This window comes from Panulirus ornatus, chromosome 7 (assembly GCF_036320965.1).
Source record: "Panulirus ornatus isolate Po-2019 chromosome 7, ASM3632096v1, whole genome shotgun sequence".
Classification (NCBI taxonomy): domain Eukaryota; kingdom Metazoa; phylum Arthropoda; class Malacostraca; order Decapoda; family Palinuridae; genus Panulirus; species Panulirus ornatus.
This window is the reverse complement of record NC_092230.1, coordinates 32,304,274-32,326,933: the sequence shown is the minus strand read 5'-3', so window position 1 is coordinate 32,326,933 and position 22,660 is coordinate 32,304,274. Positions and strand designations below refer to the sequence as shown.

Below are 22,660 nucleotides of genomic sequence, written 5' to 3'. Positions count from 1 at the left end.
CAATAGGTAAAACTTTCAAGTATTTCATTATAAAATTCACTGGCACTTTTGTCAGTGTGAACCTACAGACATTAAGCTTCAGACATAAGCTTTTGTAGCAGATTTATGTCTCAAATTAGTATCAACTGCAAATTTCAATATCTTACAATGCAATCCATCATCAGTATCGTTAATATGTATAAGAAATAGGTTGATCCCTTTGGCTTGCCACTTATGTCTAACCATTATGAGGCTTGATCATTAATCACTACCCTTTGTTTCCAGCCAGTCAACCAATTTTCTGTCCACTATAGTACAACCCTATCTGTGCCATGAAGTAACTTAACTTTTACCAGCAGTCTTTGATTATATCATGTGCTTTACTTGTGTCATGCACGTTGATTACATTATAAAAGATGTCACGCATATTTGTCTGACATGAACATTTTCATTGAAATCATGCTGAGAATTGTTTATTGTATTATGTGACAGTCCTCTAAATGGTTTACAGGTTTGTCCCGAATGATGGCTTCCATAAGTTTACCAATAATAAATGTTAAGCTAATGAGACAGTATTTTCAAGGTAGTGACATAATATTTTTTTTAATATAGATGTTACATTGGCAAACAACCATTCCTTTAGAACTGTCCCAGTGACAAGTGTTTGTGGTAGTATATTTTGTTGTTGGAGTAGCAATCTGTTATTTCATGAGCCCATTTTCAGATCCCTGTCTTATAGACAGTATTAGGTCATGTAAAAAGTTTTCTCTCTCATTCTTGATTGCCATTTCCCACATTAGCAAGGTAGTGTCAGGAACAGATGAAGAAACTCTGCATCCACTCTCTTTCTGTCAAGTGTAATGCACTAAAACCACAACTCCCTATCTACAAACAGGTCCCACTGATCTTACCAGGGTTTACCCTAGATGCTTCACATGCCTTTTGTATACTAGATCATTCCAATTCACTCTTATCTTATTCACACCTTTCACCCTCCTTTATGTTCAGGCACCTATTGCATGAAATCTTTTCCTTCCTTCCATCTCCAATTTGATCTCCCTATTCTCCTTTATCCTTCCACTTCTGAAACATGTATCCTCTTTGTCAGTCTTTCATTGCTCATTCCCTCGATATTTTCAAACCAGATTAGCACACTCTCTTCAGTTGTCTGTCACATCTTATTACCACACCTTTATTTCACCCTTTCATTACTTAATCAAACCACTTCACCACAAATTGTACTCAAACTTTTCATTTCCAATACATTCATTCTCCTCCGCACAACCATATCTATAGCCCTTGCCTCGCATCCCTCTAACATTGTTGGGGCTACTGTACCCTCAAACATTCCCAATTTTGTCCTTCCAGATAACAATCTCTTCCTACACATTCTCCAGTGCTCTCAGAACCTTTGTTCCCCTCAACCTCCCTTTGACACCTCTGCTTTCATGGTTCCATTGGCTGCCATGTCCTTTCCCAAGTATCTGGAACACTTCACAGCCTCCAAGTTTTCTCTGCTCATACTCACACCCCAAATAACTTGTTCCTCACCCCTGTTAAACCTAATAACTTTGGTTTTATTCACATCTCTCAGCTTCCTCCTTTTATACATACTTCCATACTCATTCACCAGGTTCTCACTCGAATCTGCCACCAATGCTGCATCATCATCAAACAACAACTGATTTGCTTCCCAAGCCCTCTCATCCCCTACAGACTGCATACTTGCTCTTCTCTCTAAGACTTAAACATTTACCTCCCTCACCACCCCATTCATAAACACATTAAATGTCCATGGTGATATCACACACCCCTGCCACAGACCAACCTTCACTTGGAATCATTCACTACTCTCTTCCTTCTCGTACACATGCCTTACACATTCGATAAAATCTTTTCTCTGCTTCTGGTAACTTTCCTCTCTCGCTATATATTTTCTAGGCCTTCCACAAGGCATCATTGTCAACGCTCGTTTGCTTTCTCCAAATTCATAAATGCCACATACAAATCCAACTGTTTTTTAAGTATTCTCAAACACTATAAAGCAAACAACTCCTCCATACTTCATCTGCCATTTCTGAAACCACACTGCTCCTCCCCAGTCTGCTGCTGTGTACGTGCCTTCACCATCTCAAACACTACCTTCCCATCTAACTTATTAGGTACACTTGATAAACTTGTACCTTTGTAGTTTGAACACTTGCTTTCATCCATCTTACCTTTGTATAATGACACTATACATGCATTCTGCCATTCCTCAGGCACCTCACCATGATCTATACATACTTTGAAAATCCTAACTAACCAATCAGCAAAACAGTCATCCCCTTTCTCTATAAATTCAGCTGCAATACCATCCATTCTAGCCGCCTTGCCACACTTCATCTTTTGTAAGGCTGTCACCACTTCTCTCTTCACCAAATCCCTCTCCATGACTCTCTCACTGCATACCATCCTGACCCAGACACCCTATATCTGCCAACTCATCATCAAACACATTCACCAGTCCTTTAGAATACTCACTCCGTCTCCTCACATCATCACTACCTGTTACATCTTCCCTTTCTATCCCTTCATCAGTGTTCCTGTTTGTTCTCTGGGTATTTTTTTTTTACATTTTAACCTTCCAAAAGATCTTAACTTCTTTTTAAATTCAGAACCAAGAACACGACATTGATCTCAGGATAGTGGATGAGCATGAACTTGCTGTAGTATCCCTCTGCACTGTATATTAATGATGGGTCCATGCAGAAAACAAAGTATCATCAGGAACAGACAATTAATCCTCACTTTGCTCCTTCCTCCGTTCCTTATTTTGGAAAGAAATAATTAGAGACAGAAGGATTTCTTACACACAACTCATCCCTCTCTTCGTTGCCTTCAACAACAGGCAAAGGGTATGCGAGTGGTATTCTTTCTCCCCTATTTTCAGGGATAATTGGAAAAAATTAAACAAAAGTTCTTTCCATATACTTCAGTATTCTTAATAGTGAAATGATGTGCATGGAACATTTAAAGGCTTTTGATGAAATGAGTACTTATAAAATACAATGTATGCTCTATACAAAAAACCAATTGTTTTACAGCTTTGATTAAACCTTGCTTACAGTTTGCAGTACCATAACTCAAATGCCCATGATGGACACAGGCTTCCCCAGGAAAAACTTAAAGTAAAGTTACTATTTTCATTATAAGCATGTAAAACAGAAAATGCAAGAAAGAAATACACACTGCATGAAAAAATGGTGGGCAGTTTTATCCATTAACTGTTTACATTTCATTTATGCGAGTTTTTTTTCTTTAGGCATGCAGGGCTGCTATTTATTGTCCTTTGCCACTGATTGGAGATAATATACATAACACAGGTGGGTAGGTCAGAGAACATGTCAGGTTATCACAAACTGAAGATTTTGGAAAACAAAAAATTAAAGTTAACATTCAGGAACATAGCTGTGATGATAAAAATACCTATGATACCATTACAGTGGTAATGATGATGATTCAGATGACTACCAACATTATTCATCAGGAGAGTGATAATTATAGTGTCTGATGATGACGAAGCGTTAAGATTTTTTTATGTTAGCTGAGATACCAAAGGCAACTGAATGTCCACATCAAGACCACCTCAAAAATTATTTTTTTTCATACTTAATTGCTGTTTCCCATGTCATTGAGGTAGCACCAGGAAACAGATGAAGAATGGCCCATCCACTCATATACACATATATATATTTTTTATTTTGCTTTGTCGCTGTCTCCCGCATTAGCGAGGTAGCGCAAGGAAACAGACGAAAGAATGGCCCAACCCACCCGCATACACATGTATATACATACACGTCCACACCCACAAATATACATACCTATACATCTCAATGTATACATATATATACCCACTCAGACATATACATATATACCCTTGTACATAATTCATACTTTTTTTTTTTTTTTTTTCATACTATTCGCCATTTCCCGCGATAGCGAGGTAGCGTTAAGAACAGAGGACTGGGCCTTTGAGGGAATACCCTCACCTGGCCCCCTTCTCTGTTCCTTCTTTTGGAGGAAAAAAAAAAAAAAAAAAAAATAATTCATACTGTCTGCCTTTATTCATTCCCATCACCACCCCACCACACATGGAATAACAACACCCTCCCCCCCTCATATGTTCGGGGTAGCGCTAGGAAAAGACAACAAAGGCCCCATTTGTGCACACTCAGTCTCTAGCTGTCATGTAATAATGCACTGAAACCACAGCTCCCTTTCCACATTCAGGCCCCACTGAACTTTCCATGGTTTACCCCAGACGCTTCACATGCCCTGGTTCAATCCAGTGACAGCACGTCAACTCCGGTATACCACATCGTTCCAATTCACTCTATTCCTTGCACGCCTTTCACCCTCCTGCATGTTCAGGCCCCAATCACTCAAAATCTTTTTCACTACATCTTTCCACCTCCAATTTGGTCTCCCACTTCTCCTCGTTCCCTCCACCTCTAACACATATATCCTCTTGGTCAATCTTTCCTCACTCATTCTCTCCATGTGACCAAACCATTTCAAAACACCCTCTTCTGCTCTCTCAACCATACTCTTTTTATTACCACACATCTCTCTTACCCTATTATTACTTACTCGATCAAACCACCTCACACCATATATTGTCCTCAAACATCTCATTTCCAGCACATCCACCCTCCTGCGCATAACTCTATCCATAGCCCATGCCTCGCAACCATACAATATTGTTGGAACCACTATTCCTTCAAACATACCCATTTTTGCTTTCCAAGATAATGTTTTCGACTTCCACACATTCTTCAACGCTCCCAGAACTTTGGCCCCCTCCCCCACCCTATGATTCACTTCCGCTTCCATTGTTCCATCCGCTGCCAAATCCACTCCCAGATATCTAAAACACTTCACTTCCTCCAGTTTTTCTCCACTCAAACTTACCTCCCAATTTACTTGACTCTCAACCCTACTGTACCTAATAACCTTACTCTTATTCACATTTACTCTCAACTTTCTTCTTTCACACACTTTACCAAACTCAGTCACTCAGTCACCATTGTATATATATATATATATATATATATATATATATATATATATATACAATGGCGGAATGCGTGCATAGTGCCATTGTACAAAGGCAAAGGGGATAAGAGTGAGTGCTCAAATTACAGAGGTATAAGTTTGTTGAGTATTCTTGGTAAATTATATGGGAGGGTATTGATTGAGAGGGTGAAGGCATGTACAGAGCATCAGTTGGGGAAGAGCAGTGTGGTTTCAGAAGTGGTAGAGGATGTGTGGATCAGGTGTTTGCTTTGAAGAATGTATGTGAGAAATACTTAGAAAAGCAAATGGATTTGTATGTAGCATTTATGGATCTGGAGAAGGCATATGATAGAGTTGATAGAGATGCTCTGTGGAAGGTATTAAGAATATATGGTGTGGGAGGCAAGCTGTTAGAAGCAGTGAAAAGTTTTTATCGAGGATGTAAGGCATGTGTATGTGTAGGAAGAGAGGAAAGTGATTGGTTCTCAGTGAATGTAGGTTTGTGGCAGGGGTGTGTGATGTCTCCATGGTTGTTTAATTTGTTTATGGATGGGGTTGTTAGGGAGGTGAATGCAAGAGTTTTGGAAAGAGGGACAAGTATGCAGTCTGTTGTGGATGAGAGAGCTTGGGAAGTGAGTCAGTTGTTGTTCGCTGATGATACAGTGCTGGTGGCTGATTCATGTGAGAAACTGCAGCAGCTGGTGACTGAGTTTGGTAAAGTGAGTGAAAGAAGAAAGTTAAGAGTAAATGTGAATAAGAGCAAGGTTATTAGGTACAGTAGGGTTGAGGGTCAAGTCAATTGGGAGGTAAGTTTGAATGGAGAAAAACTGGAGGAAGTAAAGTGTTTTAGATATCTGGGAGTGGATCTGGCAGCGGATGGAACCATGGAAGCGGAAGTGAATCATAGGGTGGGGGAGGGGGCAAAAATCCTAGGAGCCTTGAAGAATGTGTGGAAGTCGAGAACATTATCTCGGAAAGCAAAAATGGGTATGTTTGAAGGAATAGTGGTTCCAACAATGTTGTATGGTTGCGAGGCGTAGGCTATGGATAGAGTTGTGCGCAGGAGGGTGGATGTGCTGGAAATGAGATGTTTGAGGACAATGTGTGGTGTGAGGTGGTTTGATCGAGTAAGTAATGTAAGGGTAAGAGAGATGTGTGGAAATAAAAAGAGCGTGGTTGTGAGAGCAGAAGAGGGTGTTTTGAAATGGTTTGGGCACATGGAGAGAATGAGTGAGGAAAGATTGACCAAGAGGATAAATGTGTCGGAGGTGGAGGGAACGAAGAGAAGTGGGAGACCAAATTGGAGGTGGAAAGATGGAGTGAAAAAGATTTTGAGTGATCGGGGCCTGAACATGCAGGAGGATGAAAGGAGGGCAAGGAATAAGAGTAAATTGGATCAATGTGGTATACCAGGGGTTGACGTGCGGTCAGTGGATTGAATCAGGGCATGTGAAGTGTCTGGGGTAAACCATGGAAAGTTGTGTGGGGCCTGGATGTGGAAAGGGAGCTGTGGTTTCGGGCATTATTGCATGACAGCTAGAGACCGAGTGTGAGCGAATGGGGCCTTTGTTGTCTTTTCCTAGCGCTACCTCGCACACATGAGGGGGGAGGGGGATGGTATTCCATGTGTGGCGAGGTGGCGATGGGAATGAATAAAGGCAGACAGTGTGAATTGTGTGCATGGGTATATATGCATGTGTCTGTGTGTGTATATATATGTGTACATTGAGATTGAATCAAGGCATGTGAGGCGTCTGGGGTAAACCATGGAAAGCTGTGTAGGTATGTATATTTGCGTGTGGGGACGTATGTATATACATGTGTATGGGGGTGGGTTGGGCCATTTCTTTCATCTGTTTCCTTGCGCTACCTCGCAAACGCGGGAGACAGCGACAAAAAAAAAAAAAAAAAAAAAAAAAAAACATTGAGATGTATAGGTATGTATATTTGCGTGTGTGGACGTGTATGTATATACATGTGTATGGGGGTGGGTTGGGCCATTTCTTTCGTCTGTTTCCTTGCACTACCTCGCAAATGCGGGAGACAGCGACAGAGCAAAATACCTCGCAGACGCGGGAGACAGCGACAAAGTATAAAAAAAAAAAAAAAAAAAAAATATATATATATATATATATATATATATAGAGAGAGAGAGAGAGAGAGAGAGAGAGAGAGAGAGATGTGTGGAAATAAAAAGAGCATGGTTGAGAGAGCAGAAGAGAGTGTTTTGAAATGGTTTGGGCACATGGAGAGAATGAGTGAGAAAAGATTGACCAACAGGATATATGTGTCGGAGGTGGAGGGAACGAGGAGAAGTGGGAGACCAAATTGGAGGTGGAAAGATGGAGTGAAAAAGATTTTGTGTGATCGGGGCCTGAACATGCAGGAGGGTGAAAGGAGGGCAAGGAATAGAGTGAATTTGATCGATGTGGTATACCGGGGTTGACGTGCTGTCAGTGGATTGAATCAGGGCATGTGAAGCGTCTGGGGTAAACCATGGAATGCTGTGTAGGTATGTATATTTTGCGTGTGTGGACGTATGTATATACATGTGTATGGGGGTGGGTTGGGCCATTTCTTCGTCTGTTTCCTTGCGCTACCTCGCAAACGCGGGAGACAGCGACAAAGCAAAAAAAAATATATATATATATATATATATTTATTTTATTTATTTATTTTGCTTTGGACTGGACCAGGGCATGCAATACATTTGGGGTAAACCATGGAAAGGTCGGGGGTGCCCTTCTTTCCAAGACTGTCATGTTAACTTCCCTCACCATCCCATCTATAAAAAAATTAAACTTCCATGGAGACATCACACACCCCTGTCAGAGATCAACGTTCACTTGGAACCACTAACTCTTCTCTTTTCCTACTTGTAAACATGCTTTACAACCTTGATAGAAACTTCTCCTTGCTTCTAAAAGCTTTCCTCCCACACTATATATCCTTAAGATTTTGCACAAGGCATCTCTGTCAACCCTATCATATGCTTTCTCCAGATCCATAAAGACCACATACAAGTCCTGTTTTTCTTATTATTTCTCATACATAGCGTTTAAGATCTGCACATCCTCTACCACATCTGAAACCATATTGTTCCTCCCTGGTTCAGTGCTCTGTATGTGCCTTCACCCTCTCAATCACCGCTTTCCCATACAATTCAGCATGCTTGTACCTATGTGGTTTGAACACTTCCCCTTGCTTTTATGCAGTGGCACTATACATGCATTCAATTCAGCAGGCTTGTACCTATGTAGTTTGAACACTTCCCCTTGCTTTAATGCAGTGGCACTATACATGCATTTCATCAGTCAAAAGGCACCTCACCGTGATCGATACATACGTTAAAAATCCAAACCAACCAATCAACAACATAATCACCCCCCTGCCCTTTCTTAGGAAATTCAACTACAATATTATCCATCTGAGGAGTAGGAGAGGGATATGAGATATTTGGGGACACAGTAATGACATGTGCGAGAGATGCGTGTGGCAAGCATTAGGTGGGAGGTAAGCAGATTAGAAAGGGTAGTAGTGATCAGATGAAGAAGAGAAGTTGCTAGTGAGAGAAAAGAAAGAAGAGGTATATGGGAAGCACTTACACGGAAGGAATGCAAATGACTGGAAGAGACATAAGAGAAAGTGGCAGGGTCAAGAGGAAGGTGCAGGGGGTTGAAAAATGAGGCAGATGAGAGTTGAAGTAAGCAAGTATTGGTAAACTCTAGGGAGACTACGATGTTTTGGAAGGAGGTAAACGGTGTCCAAAAGAGAACCAATAGGAACATCACTGAAGGGGGCAACAGGTAGTGAAATGAGGAGATAAAGTGAGTATTTTGAAGGTCTGTTAGGTGTGTTTGATGATGGGGTGACAGACATGAAGTGTTTGGGTTGGGGTGGTATGCAAAGTGAGAGAGTCGTGGAAAGTGGTTTGATGAAGAGAGAAGAGGTGGTGAAAGCCTTACATAGGATAAAATGTGATAAGGCTGTAGGAATGGATGGTATTGCGGTTGAATTTCTTAAGATAGGGGATGACTGTGTTGTTGATTGGTTGGTTAGGATTTTCAATATATGTATGGATTGGCAGAATGCATTTATAGTGCCATTTTATAAAGACAAAGAGGATAAGGATGAGTGTTCAAATTACATAGGTATAAGTTTGTTGAGTGTACCATACTAGGTAAGTTGTATGGGATAGGAGTGACTGAGAGGGTGAAGTCATGTACAGATCATCAGACTGGGATGGAACAATGTGGTTGCAGAAGTGACAGGATGTGTGGATCAGGTGTTAGCTTTAGAGAATATGTCCGAGAAATACTTGGAGAGACAGAAATATACATATAAGCATCTCTGTGTCTATAAAAAGCATATGATAGGGTTGATGGAGATGCCTTGTGGAACGTCTTTAGAATAAATGGTGCGAAAGGAAAGCTGCAAGAAGTAGAGAAGTTTTTATCAAGGGTTTAAGGGCACATGTGCAAGTAGGAAGAGAGGAGAATGAGTGGTTCCAAGTGAAGGCTAGTCTGTGGCCAGAATGTGTGATTTCACCATGGCTGTTGAATTTGTTTAAGTTGGTGAGAGAAATAAATGCAAGAGTCTTGGAAAGAGGAACAAGTATGCAATCTGTACAGGATGAAGGAGATTGACAAGTTGGTGAGTCAGTTGTGTGCTGATTACATAGCACTGGTGACAGATTCATGTGAGAAACAGAAGTTGGTACCTGAGTGGAAGAATGTAAGAAAGGAGTAGGTTGAGAATAAAGGTAAATAAAAGCAAGGTATAGGGAGGGTTAGGTGGGGAGCGAATTTGAATGGAAAGAATGTGGAGGAAGTGAAGTGTTTTAGATACCTGGGAATGGACATTGTAGCAAATGGAACCATACATGCAAAAGTGTCATAGGATGAGTGAGGGGGTTATGGTTATGGTTGCATTGAAGAAAGTGTGGAAAGAAAGGTCATTATCATGAAGGGCAAAACTGGATATGTTTGAAGGTATAGTAGTCCCAACAGTGTTGTAGAAGTGAGGAATGGGCTTTAGATGAAGATGTGAAGAGGAGGGTGGATGTGCTGCAAATGAAATGTTTGACCCACCTTCACCTGGAACATTTTCAGTCACTGTATTGGGTATGTTGGTTTACAATTTATTATTTGCTAGATGCATTATTACAGAGCAATCATTTACAAAGGAATACATGTAAAAAAGAACAAAATTAGCATCATAAAGTGATAGATATCATAAACATTTCCACACTTGTGGTAGATCTTACCTCAGTGTAATGGCTATGCAGTAGTGAAGCTGTTATAGTATTTATTATGTGGAGTTTACGGAATTATAGAGCAATCAAATATGGACAGATATACATAGGAAGAAAAATGTGTAAAACCATAAACAAATCATAAATCAAATATAAACATTTTCACAAAGGTGGTAGTTTTTACCTGACATAGGCACTTTGTAAAAATAAAATGTTAAAATATTTATCATTTGGTGTACATAGTATTACAGAGCAATCATATATGAACAATATGCATGTAAATAAAAAGTATAGGACCGAAAAATGAATCATGAATTGATACATATATAAGAGTTCCACAATGGTAGTACAAATTACCTCTATTCATCTTTATCTATGATGCTTATTCCCTTCGGGAATTCCCATCAAGGAGGAGGCCACAGCAAAAGTCTCCACTTTTTCCTGTCCATGCATTCCTCCCTTACTTACACCATTCCAAGCATTTTTCCCCTAATTCTCTCCCTCCCCTACTTTTCCTCTCTATTTTGCCAAGTCATAGGTGGATTCCTCTCACACCAACCCCTTTAATCAGACAGTCACGTACTCTCCTTGTAAACTAAACATCTATCATTCTTTCCACCTCAAAGTATTACATTTCACTAACTTTACCATTTCAACAATTCATCCCTTTGCATTCCCTTTCATAACAACACTATGCATTCCCTTTATATTCCCTGCTATACCAACCTCACACATCCTCATTTCTCCATTCCATGTAGTCTTACCACGTGCTCCTCTTGAGTAACTCATTTCCACAGCCTGGATTTTTTACTCCAAAATAATTGCTCTGTAATAGATGTTAAAATATTTACAATATGGTGTTCAAAATATTACTGAAAACTCATGAATGTAAAAACCAGTGTAAGACCAAAGACAGCAGAGAAGCATGGGAGGGAAGGGTGTTGATAGATGATGCACTGTGTGGCAATCATGTTTTCCATGTGACACTGAACTCTTGACTATTTTGTTTTTACTGATTTATTACATGGCATATATTTTCTTACTTTTTGTTCTAGTTCAGTCCACTCATGTTCACAATATACACCAAACAAAAATGAAAAGAATAGCTCGGCACACCAGATTGGAAATCCAGCTTCTATTGCAATGGTGAATAGGTTGATGCGATCTGCCAATCTATATTCTTATTCTGTGTAATTACCCCTGGACCCCTTTGTGAAAGGATCTTGGTGTTACACCAGGACCTCTTTTACAGGAACTCCCACAGCTCTATGGCTGCACTGCACTAAATACTAAAGATAGGATAAACTCTTTTGAAATAAAAAGTTCTTTGACAAGGTTGTTTCATCAATTGATGATACAATCTCACTAAGGGTGACTTTACCTTGTGATGTAATTTTAAGCAGGCAAAACCTTCCAATATCAGTAACAGCAAAGATGAATCTTTCAAAATGTTATACTCTGTACATTCCACATTATCTCAGTTTGAAAATAGTGTAAGATGCTACATCTTCCTCAGTCCATCATCTCATGTGGTGCTGAGAATTTGAAAGTTACTGAAATTTACATAATACATTCTAAGTCAATTTCACTTGTGTATTTAACTTATCTAAACCAAACATATAATTCTACAGAAAGCTTCTACATTTCTGACTTGTCTGGAATGTTTACATGATAAACCCACAATGTAAATGCACAATATATTTACTACATAATGTCTATCTCCGCATTCTGACCCGATTCTTGGGAAGCATTGGCAAGTCAAATAAATCATCAGCTTTACTAGAATGACCTCCATGTTTCTGTGCATCCCTTTCATCAAGCATACTGGTCAAGTCTCTGTGCTCTAATAACCATGCATCACGATTAGCATTCTGTGCAACATCATGAGATACGAGTTCTCTCCCACCTATGATCCTTGGAAGAGATGTGATGTCACTTGAACTCTGAAAAAAAAAGTAAAATAGTAATATGCATTTTTAAAGTGGGCATGTACATTAATAAATAACTAAACCACAGTGAATGCATATGATGCAGTACTTACTGTCAAGGCTTACAACCTTTTCAAAATCACTACAAAATTGTCGAAATACCTAAAACATAAAAAGGGTGTTAAGTGCTAATGATAACAGTACAAAGAATAGCCATAAATCAATTACTTTAGATGTAAAATTGAAAGTATTAAGTTTGTTTAAAGAGAATGTAATTCACACTTTTCAAACGTGATAGGAATTGTTGATCTGTAGGTTAACTAAAAGTGATATAAAGAAAAAATATAATTGTTAGGCTTAATAAATAAAATTAACAAATAAATATATATATTATTTATTTATTTTATTTATTTATTTTGCTTTGTTGCTGTCTACCGCGTTAGTGAGGTAGCGCAAGGAAACAGACGAAAGAATGGCCCAACCTGCCCACATACATATGTATATACATACACGTCCACACACGTAAATATACATACCTATACATCTCAATGTACACATATATATACACACACAGACATATACATATATACACATGTACATAATTCATACTGTCTGCCTTTATTTGTTCCTATCGCCACCTCGACACACATGGAATAACAACCCCCTCCCCCCTCATGTGTGCGAGGTAGCGCTAGGAAAAGACACCAAAGGCCCCATTCGTTCACACTCACTCTCTAGCTGTCATGTAATAATGCACCGAAACCACAGCTCCCTTTCCACATCCAGGCCCCACACACTTTCCATGGTTTACCCCAGACGCTTCACATGCCCTGGTTCAATCCATTGACAGAACGTCGACCCCAGTTTACCACATCGTTCCAATTCACTCTATTCCTTGCACGCCTTTCACCCTCCTGCATGTTCAGGCCCCAATCACTCAAAATCTTTTTCACTCCATCTTTCCACCTCCAATTTGGTCTCCCACTTCTCCTCGTTCCCTCCACCTCTGACACATATATCCTCTTGGTCAATCTTTCCTCACTCATTCTCTCCATGTGACCAAACCATTTCAAAACACCCTCTTTTGCTCTCTCAACCACACTCTTTTTATTTCCACACATCTCTCTTACCCTTACATTACTTACTCGATCAAACCACCTCACACCACATATTGTCCTCAAACATCTCATTTCCAGCACATCCACCCTCCTGCGCACAACTCTATCCATAGCCCACGCCTCGCAACCATACAACATTGTTGGAACCACTATTCCTTCAAACATACCCATTTTTGCTTTCCGAGATAATGTTCTCGACTTCCAAACATTCTTCAAGGCTCCCAGAATTTTCACCACCTCCCCCACCCTATGATTCACTTCCGCTTCCATGGTTCCCTCCGCTGCCAGATCCACTCCCAGATATCTAAAACACTTTACTTCCTCCAGTTTTTCTCCATTCAAACTTACCTCCCAATTGACTTGACCCTGAACCCTACTGTACCTAATAACCTTGCTCTTATTCACATTTACTCTTAACTTTCTTCTTTCACACACTTTATCAAACTCAGTCACCAGCTTCTGCAGTTTCTTACATGAATCAGCCACCAGCGCTGTATCATCAGCGAACAACTGACTCACTTCCCAAGCTCTCTCATCCAAAAGAAGGAACAGAGAATTGGGCAAGGTGAGGGTATTCCCTCAAAGGCCCAGTCCTCTGTTCTTAACGCTACCTCGCTAATGCGGGAAATGGCGAATAGTTTGAAAGAAAGAAAGAAAAGATATATATATATATGCATGTTGGAAGTGGAGGGAACAAGAACAGGGAGACCAAATTGGAGAAGGAAGAATGAAGAGTAAAAGATTTTGATCGATTAGGAACTGAACATGTAAACGGGTCAAAGGTGTGCATGAAATAGTGCATTTGAATGATGCAGTACACGAGGGTCATTGTGCTGTCAATAGATTGAACCCCTTCTACCCATTCACTTACCACTGGACCAGGACACCAAAAAGTTAAAAATATAAAAAAATCTTCATATTTTCTTTTACTTTTGAACATTAATTAATAATCTTAAGAAAATTTCATGTGTCCCAAATGCACCACATCCACCACCCAATCATCTAATACTTAAAACAATTCTCCAAAAATTCCTCTATGCCTTTCACCACAACCCCCATTTGTTCTGCTCCTAGCTGTTTCCATTTGTTCTCTTGTTCTCCTTACACTATTTACCTCCTTCTGCAACATTTTCTTACTCTTCCTAAAGTTCATGGCAGTTTTATTTGCAAGTGTCAATGTGTTATACGATAAATCTGAGGAAAAGTCAGTCAATAGTGGGCCACTTTAGTGATGTATTTAAGGACACTAAAAATTAATGCAAAATGTGTTGTTTCTGTTAGCAAAAGGCCATCAAATTGTAAGATAATTCTGTCTGGTAAAGAGCTGAAAGTTGTGAATGAATCTAAATACTTGTGAATGAAGTTTATTTCTGATGGTTGTGGGACAGCTGAGTTGAAAGTAGTCATTTAAGGGATAAAAACTGGGGGCACACACAGAGCTCTGGTGAATGGATAATTTTAAGCATAAACCCCAAAAACATGCACAAAGGAGTACTTTTCTAAAAATGATGTATGGCTGTGAAACCCAAAAGCATATCATAGATTAGGCAGACAAAGCAGTAAAGATGGATAATTTACATAATATGGTTGGCATTATGAGGATAACCGGAATGTGAGAAGGCATGTATGTATGTCTTTTAAGATTTTAAGGTCATGCAGAGCAAAGTGCAGATAAGAGGATGATGAAGAAGATATACTATAGTACAAAATGCAGAACAAGGTCTAGGGGTAGACTAAAAAAGACATGGGTAGATGTAGGGAAAGAACTGATAAGGGTTAGGGATATTTTAAGAAAAAGATGATAGAGGACTGAATAGGGATCCAATGCAATTGAAGCATTTTGTTCCTGGAAGTGGTATGAGTGGAGATTTTTGTCTTTACAAACCAACTTTACTGTATGGAGAGTGAAAAATCAAGAAACATTTTTTTTCAAGTGTGGAAATCTAAGTTTCACTTAGCACACTGGACACATATTATGGGTGTGTGTGAATGATGTAGCAGGAGCTGTACATACCAGATCCATCCCAATAAAATTAGGACAGAGCACTGACAATAAATCGATACAACATGTATCACGTCATTACAATAACATATGTTGCAATTGAAAAAGAATTAAACCTTGCAACCTTCTTCACACCTAAGCCATAATTTAAAGTCTCATGTCCTTAACATCTTATACTTCATACTTTCCTTTACCACTCTTTCTCTAAATTTCCTACTTTCTCAATCTATAATCCCATCCTCTGATATTTACATTCGACAAAAACTACTTTCAAATATCTCAAGTTTGTTTCATACTTTTTTTATTTATTCATTTATTTATTTTGCTTTGTCGCCGTCTCCCGTGTTAGCGAGGTAGCGCAAGGAAGCAGACGAAAGAACGGCCCAACCGACCCACATACACATGTATATACATACACGTCCACACACGCAAATATACATACCTATACATCTCAATGTATACATATATATACACACATAGACATATACATATATACACATGTACATAATTCATACTGTCTACCTTTATTTATTCCCATCGCCACCTCGCCACACATGGAATAACAACCCCCTTCCCCCCTCATGTGTGCGAGGTAGCGCTAGAAAAAGACAACAAAGGCCCCATTCGTTCACACTCAGTCTCTAGCTGTCATGTAATAATGCACCGAAACCACAGCTCCCTTTCCACATCCAGGCCCCACAGAACTTTCCATGGTTTACCCCAGACGCTTCACATGCCCTGGTTCGATCCATTGACAGCACGTCAACCCCGGTATACCAAATCGTTCCAATTCACTCTGTTCCTTGCATGCCTTTCACCCTCCTGCATGTTCAGGCCCCGATCACTCAAAATCTTTTTCACTCCATCTTTCCACCTCCAATTTGGTCTCCCACTTCTCGTCATTCCCTCCACCTCTGACACATATATCCTCTTGGTCAATCTTTCCTAACTCAGTCTCTCCATGTGACCAAACCATTTCAAAACACCTTCTGCTCTCTCGACCACACTCTTTTTATTTCCACACATCTCTCTTACCCTTACATTACTTACTCGATCAAACCACCTCACACCACATATTGTCCTCAAACATCTCATTTCCAGCACATCCACCCTCCTGCGCACAACTCTATCCATAGCTCACGCCTCACAACCATACAACATTGTTGGAACCACTATTCCTTCAAACATACCCATTTTTGCCTTCCGAGATAATGTTCTCGACTTCCAAACATTCTTCAAGGCTCCCAGAATTTTCGCCCCCTCCCCCACCCTATGATTCACTTCCGCTTCCATGGTTCCATCCGCTGCCAGATCCACTCCCAGATATCTAAAATACTTTACTTCCTCCAGTTTTTCTCCATTCAAACTTACCTCCCAATTGACTTGACCCTCAACCCTACTGTACCTAAAAACCTTGCTCTTATTCACATTTACTCTCAACTTTCTTCTTTCACACACTTTACCAAACTCAGTCACCAGCTTCTGCAGTTTCTCACATGAATCAGCCACCAGCGCTGTATCATCAGTGAACAACTGTTTCATACTTATATTGGGTAATTACAATAATAACAGGTGACCCTAAGATTCTTTGCATCATACTTTCTTTCAGTGTTCTCCCTGCAACTCAGGAGCCTTTCAAAATTTTCTTGTCTCTTCATCCATTTCTATTTTAAGTGTACTGCATACTTTTATCATTATTTTAGTGTTCCAGTTCAAAACCGTTACAAGTTACCTTTACACCCTATCAATATCACTGTTTTCTTCTATCATAGCTAACCAGAATGAAACTAACCGACACACTTTTTGCTAACTCTGAAGAGTAAAATAATATTACAATTTCAAATAATAAAAAAATCATTCAACGTCTCTAGAACAAATGTGAACTTTGTTTACCTCTTTTCTTTTTCTGCAGTTTGAAGTTAAACATATGAAACAAAAATTACCTTGCTAAGTTATGTATGCATGACATTAAATACACAAACATTTCAGTTTAGATATGAAAAGACGTTAGCAAAACAAAACATTAAAAATACCTTTCTAAATCTCTTGTAATTCTTAAGGCCACTAGAAGTTTGATTATGCGAATCTTCAGCATCAGTTCTTTTACTCATTACTGGTTTTTTCACGAGTGAGGCGACCTCCACAACCACTAAGGACTTCTCTAAAACTCCAGTGAGCTCTGCAATATCTCCCTGCTTAGGCATCAGCTGAGAAGGCACACCAGATGTGGCTGCTGCCTCTTGTTCACTTGGACTCTTCTTAATAGTGCAAGCTCTCTGTAATGAAAAGTAGACATAAAAAAGGAAGGTTGAGTTAAATTCTGCAGGAAAATATAAAAAGAGAGAAAAATGAAATATTCACTTTCATCACATTTGTGACACTTTTCCTTCCTAGAAATTATGGACTTGTATTCTCCCTCTCCCCACCTCCTCCTCCTCCTCCTCCCACATTTTTTTTTTTATACTTGACTGCCATTTCCCATGTTAGTGAGGTAGCACCAGGAAGAGATGAAGAGAGGCCACATCCACTCGCATCCATTCTCTAGCTGTCCTGTGTAAATGCAATGAAACCACAGCTCGCCATCCACAATCAGGCCACGCAGATGCTTCACATGCCCTAGTTCAGTCCACTGATAGCACTTTGACCCTAGTATACCACATTGTTCAAATTCATACTATTCCATGTGTGCCTTTCACCCTCCTGCATATTCAAGCCCCAGTCACTTGGAATCTTTATCACTCCATCCTTCCATCTTTAATTTCGTCTCTCTTCTCCTTGTTCCCTCCACTTCTAACACATATATATTCTTTGTCAACCTTTCCTCACTCTTGCTTTCTATGTTTCCAGACCATTTCAGCATACCATCTGCAGCTTTCTTTTTATTATCACACCTCTCTCTTACCCTTTCATTACTTAATCAAACCACCTCTTACCACATACTATCCTCAAATATTTCATTTCCAACATATCCACCCTCCTTTTCACAGTTTTATCTACAGCCCATGCCTCACATACATATATTTTTGGGACAACTATACTTGACTTCCACAAGCCTTATCTATAGCCCATGCATTACATCCATATTTGTGACGTGTTTGCCTACGGAGTGTCATTTCAGATGGGTGTGTGTCTGATGGGTTGGAGTTTAAGACAGCGTTGGGAGATCAGCTGTTTAGTGCTTGTCAGGAGGTTATTTCAGTGTATGTGTCTTTTGTTAGTTATATTTGTTGGGGGTGTGAGGATCTGTGAGTAAAGGGTACCGAAGTGTGAGGTAGAGGTAAGCTTTTTATTTCTACCTGGGAATGGTATTTAGTTATAAAGTGGTATGGGTGGGAGGGGGTCCAGTGCTGTAGCATAAAATTGAGTGCTTAACATGTTAAGAAGGGACTGTACTGGAAAGATCTTTGTGTCTGGGAAAGTGTTGAATGTTTGAGGTTGCTAGGTATCTGTGATTGTTTTGGGTTAATTACTTATGAAGTTTGCAGCTGTTATATTTGCTTTAGAGAGGGTAGAAGACCCGGCAGGTTAGGCATATTCTGACATGAGGATGAATTGTTTGTATCAGATGAAGAGGTATTCTTCTTCTTCTCCAAATCTGGTGCTAGTCAGAATCCTGAGGGCATTTAGTTGGTGTGTTGCTTTTGTGATTAAGGCTGTTGGTGTGGGGATTGAATGTCGTGTGTGTCGTATGTGACACCTTGAATAGTTGATATTTTGCTAGGTGGTGGAGACTGTCCATTCAAAGTAAATGGAGGGTGTGAGCTACATTCATGCTTGTCTTAGGATAAAGGAATGGTTGAAGACTTCTGTGAAGATGGACGTTTAGTGATGAATACTTCTATGCACTCCCTGTGTGTTACAGAAGGTGACTAAGAGGGACAGGCGTGGGGGGGTGAACACCCTCCACTTCTTGTATTTCACTTCCTAAAAGTTGAAACAGAAAATACCATTTGAGAAGTGCTCATCCTTCTCAAAAGCTCGGGCTGGGTGTCTAAATAAGTTCAGATGTAACCAAGATGAGAAGATAAGTAGTAAGTTTAAGGAAAGGAACATGGATGTACTAGCTCTAAATTATGCCAAACTCAAGGGTAGTGGGAAAGAATGGTTAGGTAATGTCTACTGGGGAAAAGTCAGGAGTAAGGATGAAGGCAAGAGCTAAGGAAGAGGTAGCACTTGTGCTGAAGAAGTTGTGGGAATGTGTGAAAGAGTGCAAGACAGTGAGCCCCAGACTTCTGTGGGTAAAAATGAAAAAATGAAAGTGAATTCCAAGAGGTGGGTGACTATTATGCTTATGCACCTGACCACAAGAAAAATGACAGAGGTGATTTTTTTTAATCAGACTAGTGACTGTGTCAGCAGTTCTGGGTGATATGAAAGCAAAAGTGGGTAATGTGGCAGTTGAAGGTATAATTGGGAGGCATGGGGTATCCAGTGATGAGAATGTATATTCTGAACAGCTTGTGAAGGTGTGTGCTGAAAAAGGACCAGGGATTAGGAATACATATTGTAAAAAGAGGGGCATGCATAAGGAAATGTGAAGTAGGAAAGATGGTAGGCAAGCAATAAATTATTGGATTACATACTAATTAATAGGGGAGAAAGAATACTTCCCACATATTCCCTGCGTGTCATAGAAGGCGACTAAAAGGGGAGGGAGTCGGGGGCTGGAAATCCTCCCCTCTCGTTTTTTTTCAATTTTCCAAAAAAAAGGAAGAGAGAAGGGGGCCAGGTTAAGATATTCCCTCAAAGGCCCAGTCCTCTGTTCTTAACGCTACCTCGCTAACGCGGGAAATGGCAAATAGTTTGAAAAAAAAAAATAATAGGCATGTAAAAGAGAGACTTTTAGTTTTAAACGTGAATGTGCTGAAAGGGATAGCTGGTGGGACATCTGATCATTAACTGGTGGAGGTGCGGGTGAAACATCTGAAGAGACTTTTCAGAAAAGGAAATGATATGTGTTATTAGAGGGTGAAGAAAGTTAATGAGCTTGGAAAAGAACATGTAAGAGATCCCAGGAAAGACTGAGTGTAGAATGGCAAGAGGTGAGGTAAACAAAGCTAGGGGAGTGGGTGAAGAATGGGGGTATTTAGGGAAGCGGAGCTGGTATGTGTGAGAAAAGTGAGTAGCATGCAAAAGTTGATAGATAAGATTGGGTGGTGAGCAGGGAATGATGAAGTTTAGCTGCTGGTGAAATAAAATGGAAGTTTATGCACAGTGCTTACGAAGGGAGTGTGAATGATATGGAAATGTTCAAGAGAAAGTGGAAGGGGTCAAGAGGAATGTGCAGGGGCTGAAAAGACAGCAAATGAGAGTTGGGGTGAGCGAGTATAGGAAAATTTCGGGGAAAACAAGAAAATATTTTGGGAGGAGATTAATAATGAGAAAAGCAAGAGAGCAAATAGGAGCATTGGTAAAGGGGGAAAATGGTAAGAGATGAATGAAGAGGAGATTGAATAAGTTCTCTGAAGGATCACTGAATGTATTTCATGATAGGATAGGGTGTTTAGGTCAGAGAAGTATGCGACTTGTAAGAGCCTTGCTTAAAATGAAATGTGACAAGGTGGCTGGAGTGGATGGTATTGCAGAAGAATTTATTACAAAGGGGTAACTGCTGTTTATTCATTAGTTAAATTTACATTTCATGATGTGATACCTAGTTGGTGGTGGAATGCCTGTACAGATCTGTTATGTAAAGGTAAAAGGGATAAATGTTTAGATTAAATAAATATAAGTTGTATGGGAGAGTGGTGATTGATAGGGTGGTGGCATACAGAGAGCATTAGACTAAGGAAACCTGCAGCTTCAGGATTGATAGAGAATGTGTAGATCATGTGTTTGCTTTGAGGAGTTTGTTTGAAAATGAGATAAAGAAGCATTTGGCACTTATAGAAATGGAGAAAGCATAAGATAGGATTGACAGAGATGCTTTGTGGAAGCTGTTCGAAGTAGTGAGGAGTTTCTATGGAGACAACAAGGTATGTGTACAAGGAGGAAGAGATGAGAGTGAGTGGTTTCATTTGAAGGTGGATCTGTAAGGAGTATACGATGTCCCCACAGCTATTTTAATTGTTTGTAGATGGGGTGGTGAGGGAAGTAAATGAGAGTGTCTTGGAAAGATAGGCAAGTCCACACTCTTTTGAGGGTGAAGCAAGGTGGAAGGTGAGTTAGCCTCTGTTTGCTGATGACTTAGCTCTGGAGCCAGATTCAAGTGAGAAACTACAAAAGCTGCAGTCTGAGTTTTGGAAGAAAGTGCGAGAGAAAAGTCGAGTCAGACTATGTAAATTAAAGTGGGAGCATTGCAGGAGCTACTTCCTTTTGAGCCTAAAGTCTCCATAATTAATTCACTCTTCTGGGAGACAATCTGCACTTTAATGGGTGTGAACCATGGGATACATTGTCATTCCCTCCCATCTTATGTTCACTGTACCCTGGATGTGTCAAGTTCAGGGAGCTGGCAAGACATGGAGACACCTGTTGGCAGTCTTGGAGAGATGGGCAGGTCTGGAGTTTCACAGTAAAGGGTCCTGGGAGGTAAGTCAGTCATTGTTTGCTGACAACACAGTGCTGGTTGGAAAATCTGAGTGAGAACTTCAAAATTTGGTGTACGAGTTTGGAAGAGAACGCAAAAGGAGACTATTGTGAGTAAATTTGAATAAGAGAAAGTTAATATGTTTAGCAGTGGAGAGAAACAGGTTAGGTGAAGTGTTAGACTGAATGGGGATAACCTGGAGGAATTGAGATGTTTTAGAAACCTGGGAGTGGATGGGGCAGCAAAAGGGAACCATGAAAACTAATGGGAGCCATAGGGTGGATGAGGGGGATAAGGTTCTGGGCACACTGAGGGGTGCATGAAGGGGATGTTGTCTGTGAGGGTGAAAATCAGTACGTTTGAAGGTATAATAGTATGGATGTGAGGAATGGGCCCTGTAGTTTCAATGGTGTTGTGTGGATGATGAATGCAAAGGATGGGCCTTAGATAAACAAGTAAGAGAAAGGGTGGATTGCTGGAAATGAAAAGTTTAGTGGACAACATGTAGTGTGAGGAGGATTAGTCTAATAAGAAATGACACGGTAAGATAGAGGTGTGATAGTTTGAGGAATATGTGCAAAAGAGCTGAGAGGGGTTTGTTGAAATGGTTTAGACATCTGGAGAGAATGATTATGATGGTATATGAGTCAGAGGCAAAAGGAACAAGGAAAAGGGGGAACCGAGCTGTGGGAAGAACAGAGTGGAAGAAACTTTAAGTCACTATAAAAAAGGATCCATGTTGCCATCCAGGGCCCACACCATTCACACAATATATCTTCCCAAACCAACAGC

General features: G+C 40.0%; 1 protein-coding gene across 1 annotated transcript in view; it reads right to left on the bottom strand.

The window, feature by feature from the left end:
* Nucleotides 1-8,922: 8,922 nt before the first annotated feature.
* Nucleotides 8,923-22,660, bottom strand: part of nbs (nibrin) — a 73,471-nt gene continuing 59,733 nt past the window's right edge. Inside the window, exons 13-14 of the mRNA XM_071663043.1 lie at nucleotides 17,373-17,615; nucleotides 8,923-12,234 (exon numbers count right to left, since the gene is read on the bottom strand). Coding sequence (XP_071519144.1) covers nucleotides 12,007-12,234; nucleotides 17,373-17,615 — 471 coding nt within the window. The 3' untranslated portion in view covers nucleotides 8,923-12,006. The remainder of the gene's footprint in view (nucleotides 12,235-17,372; nucleotides 17,616-22,660) is intronic.